Here is a 19,105-nt window from a genome sequence, read left to right on the forward strand (position 1 = left end):
TTCAGAAGTCATTCGTCATGTCGAATGACCAGCGGATAAACTCTCAGGTTGGTAATAAATGAATTACATGTATAAGAACAAGCGTCATGTTAACAAATAATAGCCGTACAGTAACTTTTATGCTTATTGTAGCTGTTAGCTAAAAACGCTAATTTAGCGTAGTTTGCCCTGAATTCAGCTTTGACAAACAAATATGATCGACTGTTTCTAGTAGAATTCCAAAGTTGTCATCTTGTACCCTCTCAGAGTACCCCCTCTGTATGCTTGCAGAGACCCCTACAGTAGGGAAACATGCAAAACAGTGCCCAAACCTTTGTATTTTAGCTTTATTTATGTCTTACACAACATCCCAACTCTTTAGCTAACTTAATAACTTTAGCTAAAGTGAATAGTTAGTCTAATTCATTAGTGCAGCATTACTGGATCACCTCTGTTTGAAGTGATATAATATGATATACAACTATCACTGAAACAGCAAACTTTGTAAATAAACAACACTTCTCATTCTCTAAACGTTTGGCCACAGCTGTAGATTACACTATCAGTGCTTGTTCAGAATCAGAATCAGAATACTTTATTGATCCCTGGGGGAAATTATTTTTTGTTACAGTGCTCCATTTTAAACCAACATTAAGACAAGACAGACAATACACTAACTAAGAATAGTACAATATATACATATATATACATACATACATACATAAGTCACTCATAAATAAATAGTTGGAAAAGAAACATGTGTAGTTGTAGCAGCAAACAGTGTGTTAAGTGGATGCGTTCACTCTTGACAATAATTACATTTCAAAATTTACTTTGTGCATTTACAGGTAAACAATATCTAATATTTTATCTAAATGACCGCTTTGTCTTTGAAAAGGGTGAAGAGCCTGAGGCCAGTGACAGTCCAATTCTACTCTAAGTACATCCTTACAGTGGCTCACAGGACAAGGCCACATTCCTGTCCTGCCAGAAGAGAAACTTCAGAGTCTTCATGCAGCTCAACCACACCTGTCATATTCCATATGACAGGGGTCTCAAACTCCAGTCCTCAAGGGTCAAAGTGTCATGCAACTTTTCCATGCCCTCGAGGACTGGAGTTTGAGACCCCTGCCGTATGGTGTTCATGCTGTTTTCCACCCCACAGTTACAGCATGTCTGACTGCCTGTTCAGCATATGCAAAAATATATGAGTTTAAGCATGTGATGACTAAGGCCTTCCATTATGGTGTTTGTCATCACATGTCACAGACATCTGGATGATCATTTGGAATAAACAAAACTAAAAACTTGTTACTTCATCTTTTATCTTTATTATTATTATTGTTCTTATTTGACACTTTTCATTGTTAGGCATTGGGTTTATTTGTAGTGGTCCTTTCCAACGTCTTTCCCTCTTCCATGTTACTGTGTCAGCTTGTCAGCATCTATTTGGGTGATAGTGATATCACCCACAGTGATAGTTGTATATCATATTATATCACTTCAAACAAAGGTGATCCAGTAATGCTGCACTACTGAATTAGACCAACTATTCACTTTAGCTAAAGTTATTAAGTTAGCTAAAGAGTTGGATGCTGTGTAAGGCATAAATAAAGCTAAAACACAAAGGTTTGGGCACCGTTTTGCATGTTTCCCTACTGTAGGGGTCTCTGCAAGCATACAGAGGGGGTACTCTGAGAGGGTACAAGATGACAACTTTGGAATTCTACTAGAAACAGTCGATCATATTTGTTTGTCAAAGCTGAATTCAGGGAAAACTACGCTAAATTAGCGTTTTTAGTAGGGGTGCAACGATACGCAAAATTCACGGTTCGGTTCGGTTCGATACTTTGGTGTCACGGTTCGATATTTTTTCGATACAAAAAAATGTTCATGCCTTTTTAATTTGTCATTTATTAAAATTATAAATATATATTTGAACTCAAAAGTACAGTTTTTAAATTTAACCCTAACCCTTGTGCGTGTTTTTTATTTTGACAGCGAATGCGCACCTGCGGACCACTTACGTGCAGCCCTGGTTATTTAGCTCGTCATATTGCAGCCACAGAAATTCTTTTGTCCATGAAACCATAAAGCTGCACTTTCTTTTTGCCTTATAGTCTGATTTGTCATAACTTCTCCGTTTTGTGGTAAGCTTTTCTTTGGCTGTCACTTCTTCACCCTGACCTGTCTTATTTGGCTCAGCAGAACTAAAATATATATCTGTCTGTGAAGGTTCTCAGTCATCCAGGTCATCGTAGTCAAATATATATCCTGCTGCTTTTACACACGCACTCACATAAGCTCAGCGATTCTCTGCGCGATCAACCTCTCACATGTTTAAGCTTGCTGCGGGAGATTTCACTTGTCATGTTTGCATAGTAAGCTAACAATTAATAAGACGATGTCAGAGGAATTGGTGCACAAATTATCATCACTCACAGATCAGTGCTGTCGCTCTCTATACACAGTTCGCGCGATTGCAAAGTGAAAGCAAAAAAACAAGCGCAAATTCAAACGCGATTTCAATATGTCACATATTGACAGTGGCTCACCGATGCCAATGACATAATTACCCAGCTACATTTCCGAAAGAATGCAAAAGCATTGACATATATTTTTCCTTCCTACAATAGCCCGACGGGCAGGGAAGAGATAGATTTTGGTAGCCCGACTGAAAAAAATCGCTAGCCCCAGGACGTCGGGCTAGCGATATTGCAAGCCCTGTATCTGATTGAGGAATCACTCATCTTTGGAAAAGAGAGTTTATTACAGAGAAATGTCTCTTTCCAAAATAAAAGCTATACTATCCGCTTCTTCTGGGCTATATTCTCAGCAGCATAAGGAGAATCATGTGCTAACAGCTGTCTAAATGACTCGGCTAAAGTTAGTAGCATGCTTGTTGTTTTTGTCTTTGCACTAGGATGATGTCGGCGTAAATGTGCAGTCATATTCGTTGTGTTCCCACTAGTGCTTTCAGGTTAATCTCGTTGAAATGACCTTAACGCCACAACACGGCAAATCTCCGTTAACGAGCTACCGCCGATCGCCCTGTGCATGGGGCTGGACGGCCAACACGTTAACGAGCTAACTGCGCTAACACACCCATGTAATTGAGCATTGCATGGCACATCCAACATACTGTTTTACTTTAGTCCATGACTCGCTTACCTTCAGGGTCATACGTCACATGAAAACCAAAATAATTCCAAACGCCAGATCTGAATGAGGGTGGGGGAGGTGCCCTGCGCTCTTCCTTCTGTCTATACTGTCTGTGTTGAGCGCTCAGTGGATCTGCGCTCGACAGTGCAGCCTAGGCGGAATAGTCGAACGCAGATTCACTGAGCGCTCCACACAGACAGCATCGTCAGAAGGAAAGTTGATAAAATAAATTACAAATGTTGTATTGTTCGATACATATGCGTACCGAACCGAAAGCACTGTATCGAACGGTTCAATATCGATACGAATATCGTTGCACCCCTAGTTTTTAGCTAACAGCTGCAATAAGCATAAAAGTTACTGTACGGCTATTATTTGTTAACATGACGCTTGTTCTTATACATGTAGTACATTTATTACCAACCTGAGAGTTTATCCGCTGGTCATTCGACATGACGAATGACTTCTGAAGTCTTAATTCAGCTCAAGACGCTGTAGATTCCCGTCAGTAACACTTTCGGTCCGCTAGTAAAACTTAGTTCTATTAATCTGCGCTTGAACCGGAACCGGATGTAAGTTCCAAAAAACTGAATTTTGGAACTGAAATTGAATTGTAGAACTGAAACTGAATGGTGAGAAGTGAAACTGAAATTATTCGAGAGCTGAATTTTTAAAGGATAAAATGCAGTTTCAAAGCAAATCAATTCATTTTCAAAATATAAAATTCAATTTCAATTTAGTGATGATCATTTTCAAACCATAAATTCAATTTCAAATTAGACTAATTCAAATTCAGTTTTCAAAAGCATTTATTCAAGTTACAATTCAGATTCAATCTGAGCAATTCAAATTCAAATTGAACTTATTCAAATTCAGTTTCTGATGGCACAGATTTCTGCCCATACACAAGCAGCATCTCAGGATTAACTGGGGCAAAAGAAATTCTGTCTTTTACCCCAAGAAGCTAGTAATTTATTGCTGACATTGTACCCTGAAATGCACATCTTTCATTGTAGCCAGGTTCATGTTTTAACAACACTTTCTGTTACTCTGCACTTAGAGGGCATCAGCTCAGGTTTCTGCATGTGTTTCCACCCAGAGATCACAAACAAGTTAGTAACTCAATGTTCAGTGACAGGAAGAATATAATAGATCTCCATAGTGGTGCCATTAGCATGCCTGAGCAATTACAGTATGTGTGCGTCTGTGCACATGTGTGTAGCACAGCTGATGCTTGTTTAAATCCCATCGGTGATGATGTGGTTGCAGACAAGTGACCTCATTTGCTGCTCTTTCAACTAAGTGCTTCTTACTGGTGGGATGATCCCGGAACTGCCTCCCAACCCCCTTTACCTCTCTTCTTCCGCCCTTGTTCTTCCACAGATCAAACACATGCATGCAGTCTCTATTTAATGAGAAGGTAAAAATGGAGCAACATTTACCCCATCCTCTGGAAATGAGTTCTCGGTCAGAATAGGCAGCATTCGTTCACTCAGTCGCTCCCTAACAGCGCCTTAAAAAAAGGACAGTTATGTTCTGCTTTTGCTTGTTTACAGTTATAAGCCTTATTCAAGCAACCAGGATGACCATAGGATTGAGGATCAACTAAGAATGGCTACATGCATGCACAAACCCAAACTTGCAGAAATACACAAAATAATATCATGAAATCCAGTATTTATTCTTAGCCCATGTTTTATGTGCAGTGAATGATTATAAAGTTGATTATAAAATCCTCTTAGGCAATTAAAGGTTGATTTTGCAAGTTCATCTGATTTTGGTTTGCTTCAGCCCGCCTGTAAATGTTTGGCTGAATGAATTAAATGAGCCTTTCAGGTTGAATGTGGTATCCTTAGTGATCTGTTAAAATGGGAATGGGGAGATAAACGGCACAAAGCAACAGAGTGTGGGAGTGTATTCAAATTAAGCCATAGCTCGACACCTACATGTCTGCATGAGCAGAATGAACAACTCTGACAGCATTTGTGATGAGTACCTCCAAATTTCTGAAGATGTCACAATTTAAAGCAAATTTGTAGTTTAGGTTAAAAATGTTTAAATATCACTATAAAAGATCAGATCAGCCGGGTTGAAGAGCAGAGATCTCCCTAAGCAAAGAGCAAAAAGAGGGTGTTTGTGTTTTTATAGACATTATTGAATCTTACCTGATCTGTTAAAGCCAGTATTCATTGGAGACATGGTCTAAACAGCAGCAATGTTAACATTGGTGGCTTTTGAGGTTTTCCTCAGGCAACGTTTGAATTAAATGTTAACAGCTTACAAAAGAAGGAAATGGTGATTGTGAGCACTTGGAATGTTTAGCCTTTGTAGCATACTTGCCAACCTTGAGACCTCAGAATTAGGGTGACATTCAAAAAAAAAAAAAAAGGGGGGGGGGGTATACAGCTGTGTGGAAACCCTTCCGAGGGATCAATAAAGTTTTATTTAATCTAATCTAATCTAATAACTTTAATCTCAGCCAAACCGATTTACTCACGAACAAATAAAACACTGAAAAACGCCAAATAATAACATTTTTACGTTATCTAAGTGACTTATATATCATGTTTAACCTGAGTAGCGAAAGACTGTGGGGGTTTGAAAACGATGTGTCAGGAGTTTGCTGTTCTCGTCGGCTCAGATATTTGAAGTTTACACAGCTACATTCTCGCCTGAAAATATGTTAAAAGTTTATTTTGCAACCAAGAAAGAGTAACAAGTGTAATATTAAAACTAAGTAGCTGCAGTAGTAGTAGCCATGGTTGGAAACTGGAATTGGCTGGGTCAATCTGCGATATGATTTTTCAATTTTGTTGTCCGGGTGAAAAATCGGGAGAAATTCGGGAGAATGGTGGCTCAGGGAGATTTTCGGGAGGGGCACTGAAATTCGGGATTCTACAGGAAAAACCAGGAGTGTTGGCATGTATGTTTTGTAGTGACGCTATACAATCAGCTTTTTTGGGTAGATATACAAATGTCTTTATGCTTAAGCAGCCAATAGTTATTTTATATTAAGATAAGAGATAAGATAAGATAGAACTTTATTAATCCCTCGGGTGGGTTCCTCTGGGAAATTCGACTTCCAAAAAAAAGCACAGCAACGACCGAAGTTACAGTTACAGAATTGTTATATATATATATATACACACACACACACACACACACACACACACACACACACACACACACACACACACACATATATATATACAGAGACAAATATAAATAAAATATACAAAGGGGATAAATAGAATAAATAGGAATAAAAAATAAAAATACAAGTGAATTGCACATTTCAAGTATTGAGTCTATTGCACTGTTGACTATTTACAAAAAGTATTGCACAAGGTATTCTACAGTGAGGTGAAGAGGCACTACAGCTTAGTTGTTCCCCCCTCCTTTGTCCTCCTGTTTCCTGTTTCCCCTCCCTCTCCCCTCCAGAGAGGAGTTAAACAGTCTGATGGCGTGTGGGACAAAGGAGTTTTTAAGTCTGTTAGTTCTTGTCTTGGGGAGAAGCAACCTGTCACTGAACAGACTCTTCTGGTTGTTAATGGCCGTGTGCAGAGGATGCCCAGCATTGTTCATAATGTCCAGCAGTTTCTTTAATGTCCTTTTCTCTGCCACTGTCACCAGAGTGTCCAGCTTCATGCCGACCACAGAGCCAGCCTTCCTGATCAGTTTCTCCAGCCTGGATGAGTCCCTCTTTGCTGTGCTGCTCCCCCAGCACACCACAGCATAGAAAAGTACTCCAGCAACCACCGACTGGTAAAACATCCTCAGGAGCTTCCTGCAGATGTTATTATTATAGTGTATATATAAGTTTGAGGATGACCACAAGTTGTGATGTTGTATCCTGTGAGTATGTTCCGTTGACTGTGTAGTAGCAATCCATCTATACACCCATTAATACAGGTACCTTAATAGCTACAGGTACCTTGTTGTTCATCTGAACAATAAACTGGACTGGACTCATAATTCAGATGCTCTCTACAGGAAAGGGCAGAGCAGGCTGCTGCGGAGACTCAGGTCTTTTGGAGGGAAGACCTTCTTTGACTCTGTGGTGGCCTCAGCCATCTTTTACGGTCTGCTGGGGTGGCAGAATCTCTGCTGGGGAGCACCCACGACGTGGGACGGAGAGACTCTGCAGGTCTTTCCTCCCAACTGTTGTCAAACTCTACAACATGGTCTCTGCAGATAACCACACATGTGCAGACAAACACACACACACACATCCCATACACAAATGTAACTGTCTACCTGATGTGCAATATTACCAAGTGCATACCATTTTTTCCTACTATAACAGAGCATTTTTATTCTATTTTGTACATATTTTATTCTATTTTTATAGTACTTTATTCTATTGTATAAAGTATTTTATTCTTGTTCTATATTATGTTATTCTATTTTATCTTATCTTATTCTATTTCTTAACTTTTACTGATCTTAAACTTGTACTTTCTTGTACTTCTTATCTTATCTTATCTTATCTTATCTTATCTTATCTTATCTTATCTTATCGTATCTTATCTTATCTTATCTTATTATACAATCCCACCAAAATCTGTGAATGTGTGGCTAAAGGGTCCCCATGCTAGCTTGGTCAAAAGCACATAGCATTTAAAAGCTGCACAGGAAATACATGTGGTATCATAGTATTCAGAAAAATAAATTGTCCTGAAATGACTGCAGCTGTCTTCAAACCAAAATTGCACTTCAGCCTGGGCCATACACCTCCAGGACTATCTCCTGCTTTGCTTCTTCTATGGCATTGCCATTACAGCTCTGCTAGCATCTTACTTTGAAAGGGTTTTTGTTTGCATTTGTACAAATGGATAATACATTCATTGTGATATATTCTTTAAATCTGTCAACTGTACTCATTGAGGAAAATCAAAAGTTAGTTTGGGCTGAAACCTATCGCAGCAGTCACAGGGCTAACAGAGAGACAGACAAACATTCACACCAACGGGCAATTTAGAATCACCAGCTAACCCCACTGAGTCTTTGGACCCCCCAAACTGGGACCAGTCCCAGCTTGGAATCTGAACTTATTAGACTTATTATTATTAGACTGATTAGACTTTAATTTTCCCTTTTTTCATAAAGTTAATAGTGGATCAGGGTTATCTCATCGTAGTTATGCTACTATAGGCTGCACAAGCTGCTCAGGGACATCCCATAAAGGAATTAAGCTCGTCTCCACTCTCTCTGTCTTTAATGCCAGTATTGCAATTTGTCCTTTAGTTATGCCGTGTTTGTTGTTTTCTCATCTGTTCTCTACTGTGAGAGAGCCTGAGGCTGGCTCTGCCAGAGGTCTCCTCCTGCTAAAATTGAATTCTCCTTTCTTATTGAAGTTCTCACTCTAATGTTGTAAATCTTTACCTTAAAATATAACGTGCCTTGAGGTGACTATTTTTCTGGCTGGTGCTATGAAGATAAAACTGAATTGCGTGTAAGTACTATTAGTTATGTTTCATTATTTTCCTCTCACAACTCATGTAATACTGTTGTGTAAGATATAAAATGTTGGTTTTTGTTTTCTTTTTTTCCCCTCTCCAAGGTTTTTTATCTGTGCTCAAAACAAAATAACGTTCAATCACAGCACTACAAGCACAACACTTCAGTATTTCAGTAAAAAAAAGTTGGTGTTCGATTTATCTTTATAAGATAAATTCATTCATTCGAGCATGATTGTATTGAATGTTAGTGGAATTAGCATTTGTATACAGTAAAACTACAAAATCACAAAGGCCAAAGGCTAAAGTCATGATGATGAAAGGCATATTACAGTAAAATGTAAATGTAACTGTGCAGTCAAGGTTAGTCGATATTGATGGTAAAATCTTCACAGGCTGTTTTTTGAAAGAGGCAAGACCACGTGTCAAGGAAACAGTGCTACGCTTTTCAACAGAGGAGCTTCACCAGATACTCTGGCAAAGGTGATTTTCAAAGGCTAATAGCAATACATGCATACTGTATATACATATAGATTAAAAAGATGCACTTTAGTGTTGAATTCACCTTTTAGACCTGGAAACTAAATCCGTGTTTTATATACACTGTTTGTGAATTAGCTTTAGCATTGCAGTCGACATGTGCATGTGCTGGGGGAGCCAATTAGAGGAAGACAACTTTGTGTGCAGCTACCATCAGCTATTTGGGCAGCATGTTCACTCGCCTCATACTTGATGGTATAGGCTCAGTATTACAGCATTTTGTTGGTGGAACTGATGTCCACCAAAAAAAAAAAAAAAGACAAACATGATCACAAATTACTGCAGATCTTGATATTTATCTTCTGTTTGCATAAATGAGCAACTATTTGCTGTATAGACTTCATATGTCAGTGTTGTGCTCACAGGTTGTGTCTGCTGCCCCCAAGAAAAAAAAGAAAAGAATTTGTACCAGTTTATGCTGTGCGAGGTGTGGTGGAAGATTGATGACCTAAATACAGGATGCAGTAGATGACAGTTATTAATTCCGGTTCTTTTGGATTCTTCAGGGCCAAGGAAACACTGCTCAAAGTGGTTTTTTACTTTAAAAATGATCTTTATTTTACATATCTGGGATATGGAGACATGAACACAAAACACACAACCCCAGGTCTGAAGCACAAACGGAAGCCTAGTTATTTATATGTAAAGCTAAGTGTTGATTTATTAAGAAAAGAACAAGTACAGGTGGTAGAGAAACAGGTAACAACAAATCTATAAAGCATGGGAAGCACGGGGGAAACCAATGGATACAGCAATGCTAGTGGGACGACTTGATAATGGGCGAGGGGAAACAAAGACAATAAACACACAAGGATATGGGAAACAGTAGGGGAAGACAGCTGAACCTAATCACACAAAAAATCAAAAATGAACACAGGACACACTGGATGCAGCTTACCAAAATAAAACAGGAAATAACCAAACGTGGGGACCATCACTGGTGGAAACTTTACACAAAGGTAGGAAACCCTAAATATAATATTTAAAAAAAACAAGGACCAAGGAGAGAACTAATACACATGGGAAAAAAGACACATCAATATTTACCCAAAGAAATACCAAGAATCACAAAGTCCAAAAGCCCCTCAAAGTCCCTGGGTAATAAAACCCAGAACCAATAACAGTTTGCTTGTTTGTAATTAAAAAAAAGAAAACAAAAAAAATAATGAAAGCAGCAACAGTAACGGTGGCTGTCTGAATGTATTCCCTGTTTTCTGAAGCGACAGAGTAAGAAAGAAAATTCAGTGTGACTGCAGACAGCATGCCAGTGCTGCCCAACCTATGGTGAGACGTGTTTTCATAAGACTCATCTTGCACTTATGCACCCATCGCAGCCATCACAACAACAGGAGCGATCACCAGAGTGCAAAATATCCACAGAGCAACACATACCTCTCAGAAAGTGCTTTGCAGCCGCTTTCTACAAATTGCCTTCAAGAACCCAACAGGGATAAATTAAGCAGACAAATTGGCACCATATGCAGCCTGAAGGTGCCGTGCTATTGGATCATTTCTAGTGCCTGTTGATAAGTTGAATTACATCCAAAAAGCACTTTATCTTCCCTAATGCACCTTTATTTTGAAATGGGCCCCAGATTTGATAGTAATGAATGATCTGCGTCTTGAAATTGTAAATCCAAATGGTTGATGATGTTGCCATGATCAGCATAAATGCTGTATCAGCATTCTGTCTTTGTGGTTTCATCTCTCTCACAGTTGAGAATCTTTTTGGCTCCCCTGGTGCTGTTGTACGCTCCAAAATGGAAGTGTCATCCCATTGAACGTGTAACACAGGAAGCCTCAAACAGAATACATCACTCCACACCGTTGCTGCTTTATTGTCTCGCTGTTGAATCAGCCATCTCTTGTCTTTCTGCTGTGTTTCTGTTTGGTCTTCATTGTCAAACTCTCAGCAGCAAGACAACCAGGGAAATCTGGTTGATTGGCTTAATAACTCATTTTGTTGAAACATTTTCTTCTCATTTTGCTTCAGCAACTTGGCAAAGAGTGTCTCTTCACCACATCTTTTTCAACAGTGAAAAAAAAAACCTTTATGTTTTTGAACATAAACATACGTAACACACAGTTTTAGACTATAAAAGAAATCGGCAACAAAAAACTGTTAAAAAACTGTACGCTTAACTACAGGTATTTAAAATTATGCAGTCTCATTCAATCACAATAATGAATGACAACTTAGGAAGTGCATAGTACTTGTACTTGTTCTTACATGTGAAAAATCACATGGAAATGTCATCGTATACACGCAAGTTACACACTTGAATTCTTATTTTAGCGCATTTTATGATAAATATGCTAAGAAAATGTGAGTGGTCTAAATTAGTAGACATTCGTACACAATATTGAGATTTTTTGCGACTCAGATACATTTTTGTCACATTCTTGTGCCCCGAACACCACACACTTACAGGAACACAGATTTAATTAACATTTTAATATCCCTGAACACAAACATTGACCAGGCGTCATTGATCACAGCACTGCTAATTTAAGGAACTGAGGTTAAACATTAGATACTTGCATTGCACACTTATTCTACCCTCAGAAAAATTAAGCACATAATAGCAATAATAAATATGCACACATCAACACAAAGGCAGATAAAACAGATAACTCAATGTAAGCAAAAGTCCTTCTATAAACTACTGTACATGATTAATTAAGGCAAACTAATTAAAATTGAGTAGGGACGTGTTTGCTTTTGCAGTGGGTTCTGCAGGAAACCCTTTCTCTGTCTCAGTGCAATCTGTGTCTTCATCTTCTTCTTCTTCTTCTTTGTAATTATTACACATTACTTGTTACTTTTCTCAAATGTAATGCAATACTTACTTGTCAGAGAAAGTGATTCATAATTTGTGCCAATGAATGTTTGGGGTTTTTGTACGTCATAACAGAGTTTAGTAAATTGTTTAGCCATCACACTGCAGGAGGATTGATATAAGTGTCTCCACAGTCAGAGAGTTGGTAAAAATTGTCAATTACTACAGTAATTATTTAGAATTCATAATTATCCCTGACACACAGAGATAAGATCAATCAGGTCCCACAGCAAATGACATCCTTTACTGCACGGCTATCTCATGAAAAGTCTTAGTTACAGTCAAATTATTTGAAACATAAAGTGGCTTCAGGTGATGTAATCATAAATAGATATCAACTATTGCGTGTTATTTATTTTTTAATTATGCAGGGGCTTTTGTAACACCGGCAGATTAAGTTAAAAAAAAAAGGAGGGGGAAATCAAATCATGGCAGTAATGATCTGAGCGTGAGAAGCATCACAATAAACTTGACTGGCACACTAATGAGATGTACGTCTGTTTGGGTTTCTCTCGACTCCAGCTACAGCTCTAAATTGATTTGAAACTTTTGAGAGCCTCACCAGAAAAGGAACAACTTTAGCCGTGTTTTTCCCCAAATGCTTAAAATAAACTACCTTCAGGCTGATCTAAGGAGAGACTCCCTGTGTTGTTATGTGAATTTTCTTCTGTGAAGAACAAAATTGAATTTTACCATTGGACACAGCCATGGTTTCTTGTAAACAACATATAAAAATAGTTCCAACAGGGGGTAATTTTACACACTTTGTGGACAATTTTTTCTTTCATATTTTTTTTAGAAATAGTTGCAAAAGAATGAAACGATAGAGTCTGAGAAAGAAGACTTACAGGATGCAGCTCCCCCAGTTTAGATGATATTAAAGTGTCCTTTAAATGCTGACTGCTTTGGCTATAACAGGCTTATACTTGAACCTCCAGGAAGCCACTTTCAAGTGCCCATGTTATAAAATTCTGTGGTAAAGTTTTGATTTAGGCTTCAATAAAATTAAATACAGCTTTGTGGTATTGTAGGAAGACACTGACAACTTCCTCCACCCTCAAAAACTCATCTTGGGTTAATGTGGAAAGCTGTTTCCATTTTGGAGAATGTCGCTGCCACCAAGAGAATCTTAACCGTAGCTGCCAGATTGTGCTGCAGTTGCTGGGATAACTGGAAATGAAACACCTGCACATGAATCCAGGAGTGGCAGAGGAGACCAATGAAAGTTTGAGTTTATGAGGGACTATAATCACGACGCAGGGTTTAGGGATCATTATATTTTCATGATAGACAGGCATAAAGCTGCTGTGGCAAATATTGCCACTTTAACAAATGCACAAGACGAATAATTTGTTCATAAATTACAATAGCCTGAAATAACTTTTTCATACTGACGGTAACTGCTGGCGGTAGCACCTTGCAATAACTCCAGCAAATGTAGTTGGAACCTGGACGTCATCTCCCCAGTCAAAACTGCTCATCTTACAACAGACAAAACTCAACCTTGGGCAGATGGATAACAACATTATTTCCACACACAACTGAGGCAGCATCAAACCGCTTACTGAGTGAGATATACAGATCAGATTATTGCAATAGGGATTTAAAGGCGGCAGCACGGTGGTTAGCACTGTTGCCGCACAGCAAGAAGGTCCTTAGTTCAATTCCAACACCAGGCCGGGGTCTTTCTGTGTGGAGTATGCATGTTCTCCCCGTGTTTGCGTGGGTTCTCTCCGGGTACTCCGGCTTCCTCCCACCATCCAAAGACATGCAGCTTGTGGGGATAGGTTAATTGGAAAATCCAAATTGCCATTAGGTGTGAATGTGCGAGTGAATGTGAGTGCGAATGGTTGTCTGTCCCTGTGTGTTGGCCCTGCTACAGACTGGCGACCTGTCCAGGGTGTATCTCGCCCTATGACAGCTGGGATAGGCTCCAGCGCCCCCCCCCCGCGAGACCCTGAAAAGGATAAGCGAATGGATGGATGGATTTAAAGGCATTGATATTTTTTTTAAAGAACAACTAATCACTGTGAACAGATGTCGGCACAACGTGTCCTGCACGCATAGAATAGTTTTACCAGAGCTTGTTTTGAAAAATAAATTAGTTCACTAACCTAAATGAAACAGCATAGTGATTAAAAGCATTGTGAGCTAAAAAAAAAAAAAGAAAAGAAAAAAAAGCGATTAGCTGATGAAAATTGGAATATTTGACTTTGTAAGATTAAAAACATGGCTCCAGTGCTCATGGGGCCTGTTTAATCATTGTTTGGTCTAGCAAATCTGAAATTATATGGAAATGTTCACTTTGCAGTTTGTCTTTAAAAAAAATTAAATCGGAGCCTTGATATGCTATCGTTTAATGTGTCCAAATTATTGCTAATTGGAAAAATGTTCAGAGGAGGAACACCAGACCCAGACATGTTGATATTTTAAATGTTGACTTTTGAGTGAGCGCGAGGTCCTAGCGCAGCAAATGCATCACTGAGGGTGTGTGTAAGAGAAAGTGTGTCTGTCACAAGGTTTTCATAGGTCTTTCAATCACAGCACTCTGTTGGGAGAGCTCACAACACAGGTGTTAGCAGAAGGCCTGAGGGGGATACACGTCTCTATATCTGTCTCATTCATTCTCTCTCTGAAGCATCTTCTCGCTGCATCTCACACTACCCATAAATCAATCCATGCTATATATAGAAATATTTATTAATAACATCTGAATGGACAATGTACACACTCTGCCTTAGGTTCATAATACATCTTGTGTTTACAATATGATTAGTATCTCACAAAAAAAAGATATTTATTAAAAATGACTCATGAAAAAAATGATGCATGCATGGTACCTACAAACACAGAGGAAACTGTTATTCGTGACAGTGTCCAATACCGAGCCATAAACAATACTGGTATTAATCTGAAATTAAACAGATTTTAGTTAGAAAACAAACAAACACTGGCTTATTAAATTACTATCACAGAGTATGGTTCCAGTTAAAGAAAAGCAACATTGAGTGTCATAACAGTGGGACAGGGCAGCTTCACTGTGGAATCATTCAATTAACTTAAATGGGACCTGTAATGCTCATTTCCAGCTTTGTTTTATTTTATCAGACTTTACTAAAGTAGCTTTGCATGAATCAAAGTTTTAAAACCATCTCAATTCATGCATTGTCTGAAACAAACCTTTTTAGCTCCTCCCTTTCAGCCAGATTTCTTCTGATTGGCTGCCCCTCATAAGGAATGACTTGAACTGTCAGAGCTGTGTGCTAAAATGACCACATTATGGAGATCCCCTCTGTCTGACATCATACAGATCTAAGAACAGATACATCTTTTGGCACACAGGGATTACTATTTTAAATGTTGGCCATCTTTATTATAAACACCTCCTATTGTATATTCTGTATATAACAGAAAACAAACAAACAAAATTTATAGGACCCCTTTCATTGCAAAAGCTCCTCATTTCTCGCAAATTATTAAGAGTTACCACCTTTATGGTCTTCTAAGCACCTCTCTAAATTGGAACACTGAATGGCAAAATGGCAAAGCACATTAAAAAGGCACAAAGGAGTCCCAAAGGGGTTGCACAATAACATCTGCAGTCATTGTGTAGTCCCTAAGGATAACTGATTTGTTACAACATGGGTTATATTTTTTGTAGCATCTGGGAACATGGTGACATCACTACAGGGGACAGAAAAACATGAGCAGTCACATAATCAGACAAACTACAACAAGCCAGCTGTTTATTCAGAGTATTTAGATCGCCTAAATTCAGCATGTTGAAGCAAACTGAGCTCATGTTGGCAGTAATGCCTCCTGTAAAAGACCCTTTCCATTCACCTTGCAGGACACCGGCCCTCGAGGCCTGGAGTTGAGGACCCCTGCCTTAGCTACTGAAAATAACAAATGAAGTTTACAACCCCATTTTGCTCTGCAGAACTTCTTTAGATCTTACAGTCCACAGATTCCTGTTTATGTTTTGTTTTCATGGCTCATCAGTCTTGTTTCCAGCAGAAGTGCACAGCTGTTTCCAGTGCAACAGCTTTAAAAACAGTCAAAACCTTCAGTCAGCATTTATCTGCAAAAGTGTAAAACATTTTCCAAAAGTAACCATGACAGACGAGACACCAAGTAGAGTACAGTGTCAACCATAAGTCATACAGTTTAATGTAAAACTTTTATTTCATGTTATTAATGTTTGTGCTGAAATTGTAATTGTAAATTCTTGTAAAGCCAAATAACATTAGTAAGTAATGATGACACTTATGTCTGGTTATCAGGATGATGTCTAAAAACAATCATAATTCATTTCCCTTAGATGAGATGAGTGGACTGCTCTTTTTCCACCGATGACAACTTATGTTTCCTTTATTATGACCACACCCTGTTAAAAAAAGGATGCCAATTTAACATGCACTAAAAATGTTCATTCTTACATTTTACAAATTCTTGGATCAAATCAAATCCTCTTCAATTTTACTTCTTAACAGGAAATCGTCTTCGCCCAGTGAAGTAAAACTAAGGTTTGCATTTGAATCTCCTCTGTTCGTGTCTGCTCCGGCTGCCAGTGATAAAGGCAACACAAGATATAACCAAATGCATGATGAGAATGAATCTTCAACACAACAAATAAAACTTTTAAAAGAGCTGAAATGTGTTGATCTGAACAGTGATGCTTTCTAATTCTGCAACTCGCCTTTCTAAATCCTACTATTGAGCAAATATGTTGCCTACGATAGCTGATCACTTGCACAAATCAACCGTCACAGCTGTGCATATTCACCTAAAAATATAATATTTTGGTCCACAAACTGCAATTTTCCTATAAACAAAAAAGAGGCATAAGCTTAATCTGTTAGATAATCTGTTAATACTGTCAGTAACAGCTCAGTAAGTACTGTACTAGTTTAGCTGGAATGTAGTTAAGTGTTTATTTGGTTGTGAAGACAAAAGAGGAAGTGGGAATCAGACTTTGCTCCAGCCTTATCACACTAAAACCTAGTTCAATCTAATGACACACAGTTTGAGTATTGGCTTATAGCTGATGTTAGCCCACTGCTGCAGCCACTTCTTAGCCACACTTTGTACTGTATGTTTTAACATCAAGTAGGACTGTCTGTTGGCCCGTTGTTCTACCACCCTGAGGCTCTATATCTGTGTGTGTCTGTGTGTGTTGGTGTAAGTATACTGGTGCGTGTGTGTGTGTGTGCGTGTGCGTGTGCGTGTGTGTGTGTGTGTGTGTGTGGGGTTATGGTGATGGTGGTGTCTTCAGGGAATTGGTGGATCCTCCTTGGCTTCCACTCACCGTCGCTCCTTGTCCAACCCACTGAACCACAACAGAGAAAGAGAGTTTTAGTTAAAGACCAAAGGGAACGAAAGTCTAGAAACTTCCAAAGACTGGATTGACATACTCAGTAAATATGCACTGTAAGCCAGGATGGTTTGCATCCAGGTTTGCTATGACTGTTGGGTTAATTGGCAGACCTTAATGTGCTTTGAAAGTTGTGGCAGTTTTTCTAAATAAGAAGATTTTTCAGAAGTGGAAGCCTCCGCAGCTGAGAAATCATGAACTACATGTGGAAATGCCCTTCAAAATTAAATGGGGGTGGCTCACCTGACACATACAGTGGGGCAAAAAAGTATTTAGTCAGCCACCGATTGTGCAAGTTCCCCCACCTAAAATGATGACAGAGGTCAGTAATTTGCACCAGAGGTACACTTCAACTGTGAGAGACAGAATGTGAAAAAAAAATCCATGAATCCACATGGTAGGATTTGTAAAGAATTTATTCGTAAATTAGGGTGGAAAATAAGTATTTGGTCAATAACAAAAATACAACTCAATACTTTGTAACATAACCTTTGTTGGCAATAACAGAGGTCAAACTTTTACTATAGGTCTTTACCAGGTTTGCACACACAGTAGCTGGTATTTTGGCCCATTCCTCCATGCAGATCTTCTCGAGAGCAGTGATGTTTTGGGGCTGTCGCCGAGCAACACGGACTTTCAACTCCCGCCACAGATTTTCTATGGGGTTGAGGTCTGGAGACTGGCTAGGCCACTCCAGGACTTTCAAATGCTTCTTACGGAGCCACTCCTTTGTTGCCCGGGCGGTGTGTTTTGGATCATTGTCATGTTGGAAGACCCAGCCTCGTTTCATCTTCAAAGTTCTCACTGATGGAAGGAGGTTTTGGCTTAAAATCTCACGATACATGGCCCCATTCATTCTGTCCTTAACACGGATCAGTCGTCCTGTCCCCTTGGCAGAAAAACAGCCCCATAGCATGATGTTTCCACCCCCATGCTTCACAGTAGGTATGGTGTTCTTGGGATGCAACTCAGTATTCTTCTTCCTTCAAACACGACGAGTTGAGTTTATACCAAAAAGTTCTACTTTGGTTTCATCTGACCACATGACATTCTCCCAATCCTCTGCTGTATCATCCATGTGCTCTCTGGCAAACTTCAGACGGGCCTGGACATGCACTGGCTTCAGCAGCAGAACACGTCTGGCACTGCGGGATTTGATTCCCTGCCGTTGTAGTGTGTTACTGATGGTGACCTTTGTTACTTTGGTCCCAGCTCTCTGCAGGTCATTCACCAGGTCCCCCCGTGTGGTTCTGGGATCTTTGCTCACCGTTCTCATGATCATTTTGACCCCACGGGATGAGATCTTGCGTGGAGCCCCAGATCGTGGGAGATTATCAGTGGTCTTGTATGTCTTCCATTTTCTGATGATTGCTCCCACAGTTGATTTTTTCACTCCAAGCTGCTTGCCTATTGTAGATTCACTCTTCCCAGTCTGGTGCAGGTCTACAATACTTTTCCTGGTGTCCTTCGAAAGCTCTTTGGTCTTGGCCATGGCGGAGTTTGGAGTCTGACTGTTTGAGGCTGTGGACAGGTGTCTTTTATACAGATGATGAGTTCAAACAGGTGCCATTCATACAGGTAACGAGTGGGGGACAGAAAAGCTTCTTACAGAAGACGTTACAGGTCTGTGAGAGCCAGAGATTTTCCTTGTTTGAGGTGACCAAATACTTATTTTCCACCCTGATTTACGAATAAATTCTTTACAAATCCTACCATGTGGATTCATGGATTTTTTTTTCACATTCTGTCTC

The 19,105-nt window shown here is 39.2% G+C and overlaps 1 protein-coding gene across 1 annotated transcript in view; it reads right to left on the reverse strand.

Moving 5' to 3' along the window:
- Nucleotides 1-14,662: 14,662 nt before the first annotated feature.
- Nucleotides 14,663-19,105, reverse strand: part of syt9b (synaptotagmin IXb) — a 61,924-nt gene continuing 57,481 nt past the window's right edge. Inside the window, exon 8 of the mRNA XM_085280701.1 lies at nt 14,663-17,309. Coding sequence (XP_085136827.1) covers nt 17,232-17,309 — 78 coding nt within the window. The 3' untranslated portion in view covers nt 14,663-17,231. The remainder of the gene's footprint in view (nt 17,310-19,105) is intronic.

This window comes from Mchenga conophoros, linkage group LG7 (assembly GCF_057382185.1).
Source record: "Mchenga conophoros isolate Kocher_MC1m ecotype Shallow Benthic linkage group LG7, M_conophoros_male_GT1.1, whole genome shotgun sequence".
In the NCBI taxonomy this organism is placed as follows: domain Eukaryota; kingdom Metazoa; phylum Chordata; class Actinopteri; order Cichliformes; family Cichlidae; genus Mchenga; species Mchenga conophoros.